This window comes from Chenopodium quinoa, unplaced genomic scaffold (genome assembly GCF_001683475.1).
Source record: "Chenopodium quinoa cultivar QQ74 unplaced genomic scaffold, ASM168347v1, whole genome shotgun sequence".
Lineage (NCBI taxonomy): Eukaryota > Viridiplantae > Streptophyta > Magnoliopsida > Caryophyllales > Amaranthaceae > Chenopodium > Chenopodium quinoa.
The window spans coordinates 1390-20734 of NW_018744087.1; the positions used below are offsets into that span (position 1 = coordinate 1390).

Below are 19345 nucleotides of genomic sequence, written 5' to 3' on the forward strand. Positions count from 1 at the left end.
TTGTGCTTATTTTTGCTTGCAATCTTGGTTGAATTGATAGTTGTTGAGTATTTGTGCTTTTATGTAAAGCATTATGGGTTTAATTGAAATTTGTGAGGATTAATTGTTTAGGTTTTGTGAGTTTTTGTGATTGTGTGGATTATTCTTTGTGGTGTCCTTTGGTGTGGCTAAGTCTTGGGTTGTTGACCTTAAAATTACTTGGTGAATTGGTTTAGTGTCTTGATCTCTTTGTGTGGCGGGTTTAGTCATTCTAAATAAAACAAAATAAAAACAACCATGCCAAGAAGAAACCAATCCCGAAACACCTCTTCCCTTAGATTTAGGAACCCATCGCCTCCTCCTCCGTTGATCCACCGCAAGTGGACACAATGGGAATAGTTTTCGCTGACCAGGCCTTTTTGGCCAATTTCCTTAAAATCAGTAGGAGGCGGGTCAAGCCCACCAAATTCTATGATAATGAGGTGGCGGACGCCTTAGGGGTAGGAGCTGACATCACAATGTTATTCGAGGAACCGACCTAGGTTCTTGGCTAGAGTTACATGCCTTAACCTATAGGAGACTGACCCTAGAATTCCTCTCCTCCCTTTGTGTGCACCGTGACACCACAAGATCCCCCCGTTACATGACCTTCCAGCTCATGAATGCCCAACATAGAATGTCCGTAGCGAGAGTTAACCAAGCTTTCGGGTGGCCTGTTTCTGGAACTATGGGGCCTAAGGATAGGCAACCCCGTAACTATATGGCGGGTGAATTTTGGAGAAGAATCACAGGGCTGTTTGGGTATAACCCTAGAACTGATAAGGCCACAGCCATTATTCACCCTGCCTTTAGGATCGCCAGCGTACCATAGCGAACACAGCTTTTTGCTAGGGGAGACAGTTCAGGGGTCGTGTCTACTCGAGAGCTTTACTTTCTATGGCATCTGAGTGAGGGTAGTACGAGTTTAAATGTGGGGTCTTGGTTTATGGACACCTAGAAGATGTTGCCACAGGATCAGGCAACATCACCATAGGTGGTATGATTACTATAATTGTTGCTGCTTCTTAACCTTGATTTTGCAGAAGAGCAGGTTGTTCCACGGTCCAACACAGTTGGATATGCAGTCGCTGAGAGCCATGAAATGGCTCACGGATGAAGAGGGGAACCACCCCTATTTGTGGTTGGTGAGTAGGCCGCCCCTATGCTACTTACCCGACCCCGAGGCCACCGCCATCTACAACCAGGCGAACTGGATCTTTGAGAGGGACTTCCCTTGGGCTCCCGGTGAAGAGGGAGAGGAACAAGGGCAAGAGCAGCAAGAGCAACAACAACATCATCAACAACAACAATTTTAGCAACAACCAGAATTTCACCAGCAGTACGAGTTCCAACAAGGGTACCAAGGTCAGGGCATGGGTGAAGGCAACCCATTCCTCACCTTCGAGCAACAGATGGCTAATATGAATGCGAACTTCGCCCGCATGACTTCCGAGTTTGAGACCATGAGGAAGTCAAATGAAGACTTGAGGACTTCTTTCGACGGAATGAGGTCAAGCTTTGAGGGTCTTCGAACGGAATTGGGCGACTTCCGCAATGTATATCAGCATCTCTACCCCGGGGGTTCGAGCTCCCAAGGGGGCCCGAACCAATGAGTTAGTATCTCCTTCCCCTTCTCTTTGTGCTTAGATCGTTTCAACATTGGGGACAATGTTTATGATAGCTTGGGGGGAGTATTTTCTCATTTACCATTGGTTCATGCTGTGTTCTCGTACGTATATGTTGATTTGCATGCCCCTATTCCCATTTCCCTAACATCCAAACCCTTTGAATCCAAATTGCTTCCTTTGAAATCCAAATCCCTTACATTGTGAATACTTCTCCTATCCCTTATTTAGATGTATAGTTATTTTATGCCTAGTTTAGCCTGGTTTCTAAAAAAAAAAGAAAAAAGAGAGAAAAAAATGAAAAAAAAAATGATGAAAAAAGTGCCCAAGGATGAAACTCATATGACGATTCGTGAGTGATTTACTTGCTTCGCTTTTGAATGACAAGTTACTCTTAGAAAAGTGTATGCAAGGGTTGGAGTCATATAGGAGTTTATTAAACTTGATTGCCTTGGTTTGAACATGAAATGAAAGTCGATGAATGTTCATTTGCACATTAAGTTCATGAAATTGTCTAAGCACACTTGAAGTAGGTTATGTTTAGTTGATTTGCGGTCCCTTATGCCCTTGGTGTGCCTTCCACTCTTCCCAAAATAAAGTTTTGCTTGAGATTTATTAGGTTTATGTTTATTAAATAAATTGGTAAAATAAACCACAATTTCTAAAAAAAAAAAAAAAAAAAAAAAAAAAAAAATGCCGCTCAACAGTCAAAAAAGGCGGAGCAAATAAATAAAGTCTCAAATTCAAGGGCTTTATCTTATGAAAAAAAAAATTTACATTTCCCTTTTGATGTCAATTTGTAGATGCCTCCCACACCCTTTATCTTTAGTTTCCTCTTGTAAAAATCTCATAGTAGAGTGTAGTGGAGGGAGTTTGTTTGTGCATCTTGGGAGGTGGACTTGTATTTCACTATTTTATAACCGAAAATAAAAATGTGCTATGACTTAGGAATGAGCAAATGTACTTTAATGAACTAGTAAAAAGCCTAAGGAAGTGTTCCATTGCAATCTTGTTCAGCATCCTTCTTGGTCTCTAACTCATGTGTACATTATTATGATGTTGATTTTTGAATGTTGTTCACTTGTCTTGCTTTTGAATCACATCCCGATGAGTTGACTTGGGCTATAAAAAAAAAAAAAAAAAAAAAAAATCGTGTGTTGTGTTTGTGGGAGTTGTGGGTGATTCTCTTTGGAAACCCTCACGAGAGATGGACTCGTCCTACTAGGCGACTTGTAGGTTTAAACGGCTTCTCACTTTTGCTAAAAGTGATCGTTCGGTTTATTGTGTATGCCTACCCTTTCTTGGTTTAACTTTTGCTTCAACCTTCTATAACAAGTTAGTTCCCTCTATTTGTTTTGTCATGACTAGTTTGCTCGAGGACGAGCAAAAGCTTAGCTTGGGGGGATTTGATAACTTGCTATTTTATGCGATTTTTAGGGCGTATTTGAACCTAGTTTACCTGAACAAATTTGTGTTTTTGGTTCACTTTTACCCTATTATTATGCAATTTTTGTGTATCCTATGCTTCAACCGGTTATTAGTGTTTTTGTTGAGATTTTAGGTCCAAAGACGACCAAATGAAGCCCATGGTTACCAAACCGAGGTTAGAAGAAAGGAAATGATGGAATGAATCCAAGTACAAGAGCATCGTAGAAGAAAACACGAAGAAAAGGACCCAGAAGACCCTGCACGGCCGTGCAAGATGTTGCACGTCCGTGCAGGAGTGCAGACCTGAACCCATCTTTCTGCCAAGGCCTGCACGGACATGCCAAATATTGCACGTCCGTGCAGATGATGCAGCACGGACGTGCTTCCGTGATTATGAGGCAGCACGGACGTGCCAAATATTGCACGTCCGTGCAGATGATGCAGCACGGACGTGCCAAAGGTGCACGCCCGTGCTGCAGCAGGTCGTCTTAAACTGAGTTTCTGCCTTGGTCTGCACGGACGTGCCAACTTCAGACGTCCGTGCAAACCTACAGTTTACCCGTTGTTTTCTCCGTCCTCTTATTTTAGGGGGTAGTATAAATAGCCCCTTTGGACCATTTTAGAGGGGTTCCCAATTCTTTTTTCCAGATTTTCATACTCCTCTTAGTTTGAGACACAAAAATCCTCAAATTAGCATAGATTTTAGTTCTTGTTTTGAAGGTTTTCAATCCAATCATTATAGAAGACAAGTTCCACCATTGTTAGTCAATTATTGAAGTTTCTAGTAATTTTTCTTACTCTTTCTTTCTCTCTTCTATCTTTAATTCTTGCTTTTTATTAATTGTTTGGTTGTTCTTTGCATGTTTAATTGTTAGATTCTACTTAATTCTTAGTTTTAATTTGTTCATGAATTCCTTGAAATCTTTAATTGCTTTAACTTCCATGGATTGTGAGTAGTCTAATTTCTAGGGTTTGGGTGAACCCTCAATGTAATCACCAACACTTGTTGCATGTACTAATTTGTTAATTGTGGGGTGTTAATTAGTTGAGTTTAAGAGGTTTCATTGTTAATTCTTGTAATTGGCCATTGCTTGAATTATTTATCTAGCTTCCTCAACGAAGGATCGAGAGATGAACTTGAGGAAGCTCCCTTATGCTTGATTGACTTGATTTGCCATGAGAATAGGAATTTCTAGTCAAGGGAATTTGCATGTTATCGTGAGGATGTTTTAACACTTGTTTCTTGCCCATAATCACGAGAGTAGGTTATGGTTTTGATGTAGTAATCCCTTTAGCTTGAGAGAGTAGTTGGGTGCATTTGATAACTTCCCTAATTTATCCCCTAAATCACCATTTCTATGCATGCTACTTGTGGTCCGTGATGAAGTTCAGTGGTGTAACCCATGCCCTAGGCCTTCTTAATATTGTTAATCACCTCTTAGAATTAGTTGATTTGAATTAGAATAGTGTGACGTAATACCAACTTAAAACCCCCGACTTAATCTAGCTTGTTTAAAAAATAACATTTGGTGGTTGATTCAACGCCTCTCATGGGTTCGACCCTTTCTTGCCCTTGCTACTAGTTTAGAAGGATCGAGTTAGGTCTTATTTCTTGATAGGTTGACGACGTCCTATCACCTCCAAGAGGCATTGATGGAAGCCGAAGCCTACATACAGGCGACAGAGCTTTGTGCCATCAAGCACTCGTCAGAACCTAAAAGGTCCGACAGGAAAGAGAGCCGGTCTGCTCAGCCGCCCAGAAAAGAAAAAAAGCTAGAAAAGAAAAGAAGTTTGGGCGGCGGACCGTTCTGGTCTGCCGTCCCAAAAGAAAAAGAGAGAGTTGAAGTCGTACGTCCCCATGTACGAGTTCAACAAGGACTGCTCCTCCATCCTCATGGAGATCAAAGACCGTTTGACCCTTTAAAAACCGGCAGCAATGAAGAGCCCCATCAACAGCCGGGACAAGAGCAAGTACTGTCAATTCCATGAGGATATCGGCCATGACAACAATGGCTGATATAGCCTCAGGCGGCTATTGGACCGTCTGGCTGATGAGGGGGCTTTAAAGTCCTACAAGCTCAGATATGCACGCCATGCATGCACAAAATATGAAATACATACATGATATTTTATGAATATCAAGAGTCGAAATTATTTACGCATACAAATTGTACATATACTACATATACTTGGAGATAATGTTGTAATAAAATTACAATATTAAAAACATAAAAACAAATATCCTCAAGAATAGCATGAGATGTTTTTGCTTCCATGCACTTTTGATGCTTAGTTGTTGACTTTTGTCACGCTTAGCTTGCTCCCTGATAAGAGGATAAAGAAGTCATTTCATAGATATTTATGACTTAAGAAGCTCTGTATGCATGTATAATATAGAAAATTATGAATTATGACTATCGGAAGTTACCAATGCATGTATAATATTTATGATAATACCTGATAATTAGGGTTGTGGCAAATGAGGCAGGAGCACTTCTTTGTAAACTACGTTTTTTTGTAAATACACCACATCTACCTCGAGTATCTCTTTTGCTAACTAAAAACTCTTTTTGTTTCTTGTGAGGTCCCTCTCGATAGTGCAACATATAGTTGTCCATGGCTGAAAACATGTTGGGGGAGATATATACCAACATGAGGAATGGTTGCCCTTGCGATTTGTTTATGGTCAAAGCAAAACACAATTTCACAGGAAATTGTTTTTCGGATCATTTCAAATGGCAACTTCACATCTTCTGCCGTTTTTAAAGTCATACATGGAATGAACACTTGTGTCCCTTTATGACTTCCGGTCAAAATTTCAGCCTCAATCACATGATCCCTTAACCAACTACATATTAACCTTGTCCCATTACACAATCCACTGCTTGTATCAATATTTCTCAAAAGCATGATTGGCGAGCCAAATTTCAGCTTAAGAATATGTGGTGGCAAACCACCAAAGGATAATGAATTCAAGAACTCCTGTGGATAGAGATTTTGACGATCTTCTGGAACAGAGTCAAAGGAGTAAAAGTTTTTTTCTTCTCCGGCAAACTCTTTAAGTATCTTCTCATTCAGCATGTCAACTTCGTCATTTGTTGGAGTTATAATAGCTCTTTGTACCATGTATGACACATCACCTACGTGCTCAGTTAGGTTTGGGAATATTTGATGGATTAGATTATCAATTGAAATTTGATCACCATTTCCTACACATATTGAAGATGGTAACTTTATCATGTGTTCATCAACTATAGGCTCACATCCATCTCCAACTCTTAAAAGAAAGGCTGCAAATTCCGGATCATGTATTGATCTCATATTTTGAGTGAGACGAAGTAGCTGAACATGTGTCCAAAGTGTTGACCTGACCAAACACGCATCTATAGTTTGAGCCTTTGTTCCTTTTGGTACAACGGGTAAAATTTGTCTAAAATCTTCACCAAACACTACGACCTTGCCACCAAATGGAACATCAACCCCTGTTAGATCTCTTAAACTACGATCAATTGCTTCATACGCATGTCGATGAGTCATTGTTGCTTCATCCCATATTATGACAGCCGCATACTTGACCAATTGCGCCTCTACATCTTGATTACTAAACTTCCAAGTTGACGAAGCATGCAGCGTAACCGGAATACCAAGAGTTTTATGAGCGGTTTTTACTCGATGCAAAAGTGTGGCAGCAATACTTGAGCTGGCTACTGGTAATCCATATTTCCCTCTAAGCTTGACTGTTTCAAGTATGGCTCGATATAGATAAGTCTTACCTGTCCCACCTGGACCATCTATAAAGAAAATTCGACCATTCTCTGCATCAATAGCTTCCATAATGATATCAAATGAAGAGCGTTGGTCGTCATTAAGATGCTCAGCACAATGCACATCTTCAGGGGGCACTGGAGCTGATAATTCATCATGTATGGCTCTAGGTACTTGTGCATTTCCATCCAATCGCATGTTTATTTTAGGTAAGTCAAAGTCATTGACACTCTTTCCTAATTGTTTTAACATGCGATCGATGTCATAGAGAACTGAATCACGTACCAGATCTGGATTTGTTGAAGTTGAATATAAGTAGTCTTCAGCCATGTAATGATAAAATTCATCCCATAGAGATCGAACCCCAGTTGGTTGACAATAAACCAACAACGTGACAAACAATCTTCTTAATGAAGATAGCATTTTAGAGTTTGATGCTTCATGCAAACAATCACGAATGCTTGCATCATTCTCCATAAGACCTAGTTTTTCAGCTGCTTCTCTAAAAGTAGAATAAACAATTCCATTGATAGTTCGTAGATGCTCAAATGATTCGGGGCCTTTAACATGATCCAACAACAAACGTAAGAAAAATATTTCTCCTTCCATTGGTGAGGCTGTATAGATTCTACCTATCACTCTTTATGTACTCATCCTTTTTCTCCAAGTTTTTGTAGCCGTCAGCCATCGATAACGTTGAGGAAATTCTCTACATAGGTATTTTCTTGCCTCTGGATCTAAGGAATTCATCTTGAAGAACTCTGTGAGCATAGTTCGAGAGTTTTGTGGCATCTGAAGGATATCTTCAATAGATTGATTTGTACTGAATCTAACCATTTGCCGATTTTGTAAATGTAGTTGTAATCGATCAACAGATGGACACATTCGAGTAATGGGAAACTGATATATCCTCCATAAGGCTTCAGGTGCACATACCCACCTAGCATCCACATATTGTTTGAATCTCATTGTATTCAGCCCCTGCTCGAACTTCCATTGAAACACGATCTACACCCTTATGCACATACTTGTACAAATATTTGACGCTCTTGATGCTACTACAGATCTCTACGTTGACATGACAATCATATTTTAATGGCAACCATGAATTATATGGAACAACCCAACCATTATCAACGAAGGTTGCACTATTCTCATGTAAAGGTACAGGAGGACGATCACCATGACGACGATAAATAGGATATGAGTTCTTGCCTTGGACTGTACTTACTACAAAGGGTTTAGGAAATTTACGTTTACAAACCCCATTTTCCATGCAAGAAGAATTTCGACGACCTTCACCACACGGATTATGGATCATATGCTTCAAAACAACATCGTATAATCGTGGTTCTTCATCTCTCTCAGGTATCTCGGCTCTCACAAATGTGTCATACTGTTCCGGAGATTTTGGTTTATCTATTTCGTCCAAAATGAGCAGCATGTGAACATGTGGCAAGCCTCTTTTTTGAAACTCAATGACATAGACATAGGCAATAACCTTCCCAAGAGCGCCTTTTTCTACAACGTCCATCTTGAATTCCTCAAATTTTGCATGGAATATTCTGGTGATCAAGTCGGGACGATCTTGTGCTGTTTGACCTGGCAATAACTCGTCTACAATTTCTCTCCATGATGGGTTGCATGTCATTGTCAAAAAGAGGTCTGGTTTTCCATAATGTGTAACTTATGCCATTGCATCTTGAAATCTTTGATTCATGTCTCTTGGACACCCGACAAACGAAGAAGGTTGAATGGTTGATTTTCCGACATTCACTATAATTACAATGTACCATTCATTATTTTATATACATAATAATAGTAAAATTAAAATTAAAGGCAAACAAAATATTTAAGAAAAGAACCTGGATTGAGTTCTCCGACATCTAAACAATCTTGAAGTCCTTGATACAATTCAGCTCTAATTGTATTTTGATTATCTTGAATCCACCTTAGCTTATTTGCCTCAATTTTCACAAACATGTCAACAATGAATTGTTGAAATAAGCGCCCTGCCATTAAGATGATGGATATGACACATTGTCGTACCTACAATCAATAAAATACCATTGAAATATGAGAAAAGAATATATATATCCATGTGATAATATGTGAGTGGGGTGTACTTTACTTGAATGATATAGGCATAGAATGCTCGGCAAGGTATGGTTCTTCCATTATTATCGAGACTATTTATCGACCATCCATAGGAACCATATGGAAAGAGTAATGGATACTGAAGAGGATCATAGTATCCAGCAGTATCCAACACAGTCATTAATTGCCCAGAAGTTGATTGAACTAAAATATCCCTTGGATTTAAGTTTGCAACTTCTTCTCCACCAACAATCATAGCCGCAACTTGAGAAGCAGTAGGAAGACAATATTGCGGTCGATCTGATGGTTGTTCATTAATTCGGAGGGCACAATCTTGTACGTTTTCTTGCTGAGCCAAACTTCGAAGATTATGAACAAAAGGATTGCATTGATCAAGAATGGCTTTAACTCGTTCTACAATATCTTGTCGTAATGTGCTATTCTCTGCAAGACGATTCTCAACCTCGTGCTCAGTGTCATATATGTACAACTGAAGAAATCGTGGCTGAGATTCTGATGTAGATGGGAGTAGTCCGCCTTTCTTATGATATATAGAACCTTGAGCTCGAAAAGTATATACTCCGTGTTGAGCATTTGCTAAGCTCTCAACTAAGTGCACTCCCATGGATGTTAAAGCAAATAAGTGATTAATTTTTCTGATATCACGCTTAAAATGCAATCCAATAGGTGTTTGATCATTATATAAAGAACGTAGATCTTCAGGAACAGGTAAGGTTGGCAAGGTAATCCTCCTAGACAAACAACATATTTGGGATGTTTAATTATCAAAAAGGCGAGCTTGGCAAAATGTACATGTTCTCGGAGGTGATAATTGAACGGTCGGGACTCCTCTTTGCTCATGAATGTTTATTGCACAAAGATGACATACTCTTTCTTTATTTCTTTGAACATTGTTGCTATGCATGGAATTAGGACCTAAGACCTCTTGAATGCCATTGTTGCCAAAACTTGTACTACCACCTCGGTTACTTCGTTGACCAAAACATGTAGAATTGTGCGATATGACATTTTGACCATTTTGAATTGCTGGATTATGAATTAAATTTATTTAGTATGTTTGATGATAAAAAACAACATGTCACATGATTTTTATATTTAACTTTATCAAGCTTCTTACTAAGTTAATGTATTTTTGTTCATCTTGCAAAACAAAAATTTGGATCTTAGACCATTTGATGCTTAAGAATCAAAATGTGCTGCATAATCAAGAGCAACATGGCTCATTAAATGTTACAGTGTATTTTGTTATATTTCACTTCGTATCTTATGTTTTAACTATATCTTGAATTAGTGTAGACAATATTTTTTTTTATATTATTGTACTTCATTAACTATCCATATATCTTTACTATTTACAAAAATATTAATTTACTATTGGTTACTTGGTTGATATTAATGTAATGCCAATGGTTTCACATGATATGATGCATGCTCTATTTGCAAATCATAAAGAGAATTATTTTGGTAATGAAAGACCATGTGTAAATTGCCGCAACCATAATTTTCAAACCGTTTAAGGGTAAATGGGCCAATGTTTTTTTAAAAAAAATTATTATGTGATATAGTTAATAATTTTTAATATAATCATTATTAGTAATGCAATTTTTTTAGTACGCACATTATAATGGTTTCTATAAAATAGTAGAGAAACTAATTTTGTTAGGCATAAGTTAACCAATTTATACCAAAATTGTAAAAACTATATATTTCTCGATTTTATACAAATGGATTACTATATAATAAACAATTATATATGTTGTTAAAATTGTAATCAACACATATTGATGTCATATAAAAGGACAATAACTGTATTTAATTACAAAAACAATGTCAAGAAGGCTATAAACATAGTATTACTCAACTCACGTGTGCAACTTGAAGCACGATTTGAAGTAGTGTAGTTGCCAGTTGTGATGTCTTGATTAGTAATATCCGATAGAGTAGAAGAACCGGTTTGTTGTCGAGCATTTCTCCTTAAATTATAAGTAGAAGAACCGGCTTGTTGTCGAGAATTCCTCCTTAAATTATAAGTAGTCCGCCTTCGAGTATTTCGGGCAATAGCTTCTTGTTCTAGTTGTTCCGGTGTCATCCTTCTCCGTGTCAAATTTCGATAGTATGACGTAGATGACATATGATTTTCCATATCTATTAACATAAAAATTTATAAGTAAAAGTAAATAATGTAAATTAAATTATAATAACGAAATGCTATAAAAAAGGTGCATGATATAAAAATCTAAATTGTGTAGAGTGAACAATTTAATATAGCAATGTTGGTCATTTTAATTTAGCAATGTTGGTTTGTTGGTATATTTATATGAGGTTGATGGTTGGAAAAATGCAGGTAAATGTTTTTTGCTAAGGTTATAAATGGATAAAAAAAGAAAATAGAATTTATCATTTCGATGAATTTTTATAGAAGATCATGTTATACTGAGTTTGACTTTGATTCCTTATTGTATGTTATTTTTGGCAATTTGGATTTTTATAAACCTTTTGGGTGGAAAAAAAAAAGTCATGAGAAGGTACTTCTTTTGTGTCTAAACAACAGTACTTTCATAACGTCTTAATGGTTCATTTCATGCGGTCCCCAATTATGTTGCATGGTACTATTTATTCTGTGTTATTAGATTTATCTCCGAATGTTAACTAATTTAATTGGTCATTTTTCACTTATCCCTTTTACGTTATTGACTTTTGTGACTCTCTCTACTTCCCCGACAAATAATTCCTAGTCTTACAGTCAATTATATTCCGTATTCATTGTTTAACCCTTTATCATACCCCATATTTGTGTTATCTCTATCATCTTCTCATCACTTGTTTCTAGTTGTGGCAGAGTAGGAGTGCTACTATAATAACTGAGCAACTTTTAGGTAAAGAATGGAATGTATTTTAAAAATTTAGTATTGGATGTTTCAAATGTTTTGTTGGTGTTCGTGCAGTCTTATTTGTATTGTTTCATAGTTAATTAATTTACTAAGGTGTATAAAAATTCTATAAACTTTTTGTAACTTGTTTAATAAGTAAATTAATCTAGAATTGCAGTAAATGGTTTACCTTTGTAAGGATAATGTCAGTTGTGCACAAAAATTAGCGTTCGTGAATATGCAATCCTACTTGAGTTCGAATAAAGGAGAATTATTGATGTGCACCATAGTCAAACAATCAACAATCCTTGCAAATTCAACCAATATTATGATAATCAATTATACGAAAAATAAAATAAAGCAGCCGACTACTATTGTTTTATTTGAAAAAAAAAAAATAGAAGACAACTTGAACGAAGAAGGATCAGATGATTACTCGATTGAAGGTATGGCAACTGTGGTTAATGGTTTATAATTATATGAAATAATTTTTTTTTTAAATATAGAATATGTTAGTATAGTAAATGAACAATTACAAATAGTAAAGATTGAAGATAATTTTATGTTTGGAGAGAAGTGGATAGGTAAAAAAATATTGAGAGAATTGTATATTAAAAAACGGCAAAGCAAAACAGCTCTAGAGGAGATAAAACCAATCTTGGAAACCTTTCTGATGATATTCGGAAACGAAATCAACAATAATTCAACCGTCAATAATCAAATTCTAAAAAATTGGCAATCAATCAGAAAGACAGGTCACACCTCAATTGATAACCCAAACCTTTTTATTCAGGCAACTTGATCACTAACTATTCAACACCGAATAAGCAACTGCATGCTCAACAAAAACCAAACCCAAAAAACACCTAACGAAAAATTGGTAATCAACCAACTCAACTGATCAAGCATCGATTAGCGCAAACCTTTATGATGATTTTTGGAAAATAAATCAACCACCATCCTAATTAAACACCTTGGTATTGATTCCAATAAAAATGCTAAATCTTGTGATATGGTTTTATTTTATGAAAAAAAAAAGAAATAAAAAAAGTTACGTGCTATGGGTTTTTTTTTTTTTTGTGACAGTTTTGATAAATTTAAAAATAAAATGTAATTATTTTTTTTCTTTTTTACATCTAAAATTTAGTATATACGGTTATCTTTAAACTACTGACAAAGTAGTTTTTTTTTTATATTAAAAAACAAAAAAAAAGAAGTGGGTGGTTTTGTTTTTAAAAAATAATAAATAAATAAAGTAGATAACAATAGTGGCAAATAATCAGGGATTTTTGATAATTGTATATTGAACGTGGGTAATTTATGTGATAAATTTAAAATATATTTTATATTTTATTAATTTATAAATTCCATGGCTATAAGATTTTATTATTAAAAAAAAATTTCCCAAGTTAATGTAGAAAAGTTTTAACGTACGGAGTATAAAATGCTAAATCTTGTGATATGTTTTTATTTTATACAAAAAAAAAGGAAATAAAAAAGTTACGTGCTATTTTTTTTTTGTGACAGTTTTGATAAATGTAAAAGTAAAATGTAGTTATATTTTTTTTTTCTTTTTAACAACTAAAAATTAGCATATACGGCTATTTTTAAACTTTAATTTTTTTTTTTTCTTATTTTTTTAATATTGAGAGAATTGTATATTAAAAAAACGAAAAAAGAGGTGGGTAGTTTTGTTTTTTTAAAAAAAATGAATAAATAAAGTGAATAACAATAGTGGCAAATAATTAGGGATTGTTGATAATTGTAAATTGAACGTGGATAGTTTATGTGATAAATTTTAAATTATATTTTATTTTTTTATTAATTTATAAATATCCATGGCTAAAAGATTTTTTTGTAATTAAAAAATTGTCCCATGTTATGTTGTGCGTGCTATGTTTTTTTTTTGACAGTTTTGTTATATGTAAAAATAAAATGTAGTTATGTTCTTTTTCTTTTTTTACAGCTAAATATTAGCATATACGGTTATCTTTAAACTACTTTTGTCAACGTAGCTTTTTTATTTTTTAATTTTTTTTTCATGGCCAAATTTTTTTTTCTCTGTCCTTAATGCTATTATATACGTAATTGTATATAGAAGTTTTGAGAAGTTAGTGTAACAAACTTTTTAATGTTGATAACCTTGGTTTGATAGATTGTATCATAAGATGAGATATAATTATCTTTTGTTTTTTTTAAGTTAATAAAATAATAATGCTAGTAATTCTTGATTTATTCAATGAACGTGTATAGGAGGTGATATATAATCCTAATTACTTTCTTATGTAGATAGATATTTTTTTAAAGAAAAAATCATGTTGATTAAGTATTGTAATATAAATACAAAAGCTCTAAAATTATATAAAAACTGAATACTTACATACTACACAAAGCACAAAGTACAAAAGCTCTAAATATATATAATTATATAAATATATACAAAGTGTTACATAGTTTCTTTATGGAACAACATCAACAACGCGTTGGCTTCGTGATTGAGCTTTAGTCATTTCACATCTCCTAAAAAAAAAGAATACATATAGTGAGTATAGTATAATAGTGTACTGTAATTATATTAAGTTTAAAAAAAAATTTTGGATACGGTCACCTTGTAAGTAAATATGCACACTCTTCCTTCCAACTAACAAATGTCACATAAATAACTTTGTAGGGTGACGATCGAGAAGTTTGGGATGTAAGGGTAAAAACATATGAGTTATCATAACGTGAATGCAGCAGCTTCAACATCTCTTTCTCATTAACCTATGAATAATATAATATATAATATTGTTAGAAAGATAAATTAATGAGATGTCAAATCAAAATTTTATTATATACATAAACTTGATCATGCAAGTCCTTCAATTGAGACACAGTAGCTTGAAAAAGGAATTCAATTTGTTAGTTGAACAATATCAAATGCATTAAACCAGTCGAGTCTTTGATAGTAATCTTGATTGATACACTATTTACTAAGACACATACATAATGAAATAAATACATAATAAAATAAATAAATAAATAAAAAGATTAAAAATAAATATACTAAAACTAATTTGATAATCTTACCCTTAAGTGATTTGAGGATTATATGTGTAGCAATTTGTACATGTCCTTTGATCAACAATATAATTCACTTTATAATTGCAAATCGAGCATGCATCATACCATGTGAAGCTTTTGTCATAAATATCAACCAACATTTCAAGAACTCTATATACATTTCCCTACAATGTATAATAAATGTTATTTGAACAATTTATGAAGTGCAATAATTGCAACATGTAATTTGTATAAACCAATAAAAGATATATAAACAGTTTAAGAAGGATAAAATAATAAATTATGAATTATTAATAAATAATACTATTAGAAAAGTAAATCTATGTTTAATATTGTAAGATGGTAAGATATTACTATTGGCCTTGATGGAAACTTGTATGTTGTAGTACGACGGGCATTTGATATAAAAAGTGTTTGATACAACGAAAGACCACAGGTTTGTATCCATTTAGCTTTTGCTAGAGCAAAGGTATCATTGCAATACCTATAAAAAAAAATTAAGATTGAATTAGATATTTTATGCAACACATTGGCCGTATAAAAAAAGTATATCAAAGTGGCAGTTGATTTGGTGACTCTAATTAGGATAAAATTCTTAAATGTACGTGCTGACATGATGCTACCCCAATTATTAAGTGGTGATCGACCAATTCCTTATTTTTTCTTCTAGTATTAAATTTCTTCACCAAATATGTACTGTGACGATTACTATGGAATAGTAGAAAGCAATAATTTCCCAAATTATAAGTATATAGCAGCATTGTTTCACTTAATATTTCTAACAACATATTCTTCTAATTTTGTGAAGCAGGTGGCATGAATTCTTTTTGATAGAAGAAAAAATAGTGTACTACTACTAACCATTTTGCTATAGCATCGGAAGTAGAGTCATTGTGGTTGATATATAATCTTGTGTATCTTCCGGATGTCAAATGTAATGTACCTAAAACGTTAATTTTAAAAAAAAAAATTAATATCAAATAATCTTTTGTGATACTAAACCATGGTATTTCATAAAAAATTAATAAGTAATTAACTTTACCATTATAATTTTGAAGTTGGACACTACATGCAAGTAAAGTGAGATTTTGGTCATATTCTTCTATTGCTCGTTCACCAATTTCGTTGACAAAGTTATTCCATATCGTCAATCTCATAGCAAAAAAACTAACAAAAAGGCATATAATTTAGGATTTACATTGAAATTGAAATTAAAAGTAGGATAAAGATTGAACGTAGCATAAAAGTAGGATAAATATTGATAGAAGTATCATACTTCAAGTTGACTGAATTACTTAAAAGTAGGATAAAGAAGTATAACGTAGCATAAAAGCGTGCATACATCTTGTACAAAATATGCTAAAAATATCTTAGCTTTTTTTAATTCTCTAAACTTTAGAGTTAGGTGTAGTACTAATATATACATACCTTTGATCTAGTAGAATAATATCTTGTTTAATGGTACCCGTAAAGTCATTTCGGTGAATCTCACCTGCATATATGATTATTCCCGCAACATCTAATTCCCAAACAAACATAAAAGGGTAAGATATTAATTAAAGAAATATTGAATATATTTATAAGAAAATAAATAGTTTGTAATTAATAAAGATAGTATGAAAGGTGGTATAAAAACCTAACACAATTCCTTCAGTGCCTTTAAATGACTTTACACCATGTAAAGACACCAAGTTGTAAGAGTACTTTGGAAAATCTTCGATAACAGTATCAACATAGGATATTTCTGTTTCCTTAGTTATGTTGAGTTGATATGGATTATGAACTATTCGTAACCAATCATCAGCTTGAATAACTTGTACCCCTTTAAAACAATACACGGAACCTTCTTGTAGTTTGCCAATAAAATTATCAACATCCTTTGTAAATATAATACCTTGAATGGGTTCTCCCTTTAAAAAAACAAAAGGAGAAATGAGTATGTGATTGTGGAATAATATAACAAAAGCGTTGTAAACTTGATTTGATAGATTATTTAACGATATGGATCAAAAGAAAGATAATGAACTAAAGATAATGAAGAGTAATAAATCCTAACGTAACTACTTAATCATATATTATATTTTATATATAAAATAAGATTTCACTGTTAAGAGGAAAACTAATTTTAAAAAAGAATTTTTACATACCATAGCATCAAGAAAAACCATCTTCCAAATTTTTTAATTATTTTTGAGATGCTGAATTTCGTATAATCTAATTATCCTTGCCTTCACATTCCTGAAATTTGAGTACGGGTTCAAATACATAAAAGGAGTGTATGCAATTGACATCTTGTTAATAAAAGATATGAAAATGTAATTAAGTCTAAATTAAAAATTAAAGTTTAGATGGGACTAAATTAAAGATATGCTTTTCTCATATTTTCTTTCTATAGGGAGGAAGTTTACTGGTAATTTGATAGTGGGGGAGGTTACGTTTTAATTTATGAGATTTTTTTTTATTATCTTTTAATTTTGTTTACCAGTTGAAAGTTAACTTTAATTTCCGGAAGTTACATAAAGTGAAAGGGTTTAGGTAGTTTATTTTTTTTCTTTTTTTCCACTGGTAATTTGATAGTAGGGGAGGTTAGGTAGTTTTTTTTATTTTTATTTTTTTTTAATCCCACGTTTAGAGATTCATGGTAGTTTATTTTTTCTTTTTCCACTTTTCTTTATTTTTTTTAAAAGATTATATTTTTATTTGTTTTTTTTTTCGGTAATCCTACGTTTAGAGATTTATGGCAGGTTTTTTTTTTCTTTTTTTCCACTTTTCTTTATTTTTTTAAGAGATTATATTGTTGTAGTAAATATTTTAAAAGATTATATTTTTATTTGGTATTTTTTTTAATCCCACGTTTAGAGATTCATGGTAGTTTATTTTTTTTCTTTTTTTCCACATTTCTTTATTTTTTTAAAAGATTATGTTGTTGTAGTAAATAAGTGTTTTTGTAAAGGGTATATTTTGGGAAGGGAAAATTCCCAACCAAAAAAGGGTGTTCCCTTTAAAGAGTAACATAGATCTGGTGAAGTCCAAGGGTAACCCCAAGACAAACAATGGACAACCATCCAAGAAGGCGGCTGTAAGCTCTGACACTGATGACGGGCAAATCTTTATCATAGCAGGAGGCTTCGCGGGAGGGGGTCCTACGATCCAGGGTACCAAGGACAATATTCGGAAGCTGGTCAACTCAGTGGATGAGGGCCAGGCGTCGAAAGACACCTTCCCCGAGGTCCTCATCTCTAAGAAGGATCTGGGCAAGGTTAGGCGGCCTCATGATGACCCTATAGTCATCGAATGCAAGGTTGCCAACCAACGAGTGGGCCGGATCCTCATTGATACTGGGAGCTCGACTAACCTAATTACCTATCAGTGCTTGGCGAAACTCAAGTACAAGCCTAGCAGCATGCACAAGGCTTCTCACCCCCTAGTTGGCTTTGGGGGAGGGGTAGTGCATCCGGTGGGGAGGATTGACCTACCCATCCGACTAGGAGAGAAGGGGGAAGGACGACACATGGTGGTCAAGTTCTTGGTGGTCAAGGAATTGATGACCGCCTAGAATCTGATTCTGGGCCGTCCAACCCTCAACGAGTCCATGGTAGTCATCATTCCATCCCTCATGCTGATCAAATTTTAGAGGGATGACGGGTCAATAGGTGAAAGGAATGGTGTCCTTCCAACAAGTGTATCATTCTGATAGAGGGTTCAGAATTATTACAGAGCTAATTCTTCAGTAAGGTCAAGTGATCGAAATGCCTAGGTGGAGGCCGCTCACTACTAGAAAACAGCTGATTTACGAGGGAAATATTCCGTCGGTATGCCTTAAAAATCCGTCAGAAAGGCCAGTTTCCGACAGAAATCCGTCGGAACACGTTGTCGGAAACCCCTTTGTAGGAAATTAGGGTTATACCGAGGGATTTTCTGTCGGAAACGTCCTTACCGACAGAATTTCCGACGGATTTTAGTTTCTCGGAACCTTAGTTTGACCAGAAATGGAGGTCCGTCGCAACATTCCGACGGACATAAATCCCTCGGAATATTCCAACCTTCTGACGGAATTTTCCGTTGGAATGTTCTCCACGTCCGACGAATTTTTCCGTCGGAAGATCCCCCTTTTCCGAGGGAATATTCCATCGCAAAGAAGAAAGTTTCCTATGGATATTTCCGTCGTAAAATTCCGAGGGATTATAATTCCGTCGCAACCTACCGACGGAAATGTTTGTCGGAACATTTCTTCTTTGCGACGGAATTTGTTTCCGTCGGAACCTTGCGACGGAATTAACAACGACAATTTTCTATTTTGGCTATATATTTTTCCTCCGGGACAAACTTGTAATTCCTGCTTCTTATATTACTCACTGAATAATTTGTGCAACAATATATATATATATATATATATATATATATATATATATATATATACTAATTCCAATGTTTACAATAAACACTAAGTTAATCTAA

At 34.6% G+C, this 19345-nt stretch overlaps 2 protein-coding genes across 2 annotated transcripts; both read right to left on the reverse strand.

Annotated features, from left to right (window-relative positions):
- Positions 1-5624: 5624 nt before the first annotated feature.
- On the reverse strand, positions 5625-7445 carry LOC110691672 (ATP-dependent DNA helicase PIF1-like). Its single transcript, XM_021868611.1, has one exon. It carries the CDS (start codon positions 7443-7445, stop codon positions 5625-5627), a length of 1821 nt encoding a protein of 606 aa, XP_021724303.1.
- A 331-nt stretch (positions 7446-7776) lies between these two features.
- LOC110691673 lies at positions 7777-8487 on the reverse strand. Its single transcript, XM_021868612.1, has one exon. It carries the CDS (start codon positions 8485-8487, stop codon positions 7777-7779), a length of 711 nt encoding a protein of 236 aa, XP_021724304.1.
- Positions 8488-19345: the final 10858 nt, after the last annotated feature.

Coding starts and splice junctions, on each gene's coding strand:
- LOC110691673 (XM_021868612.1), bottom strand. CDS start 8,487: ATGACATGCAACCCATCATGGAGAGAAATTGTAGACGAGTTATTGCCA.
- LOC110691672 (XM_021868611.1), bottom strand. CDS start 7,445: ATGGAAGGAGAAATATTTTTCTTACGTTTGTTGTTGGATCATGTTAAA.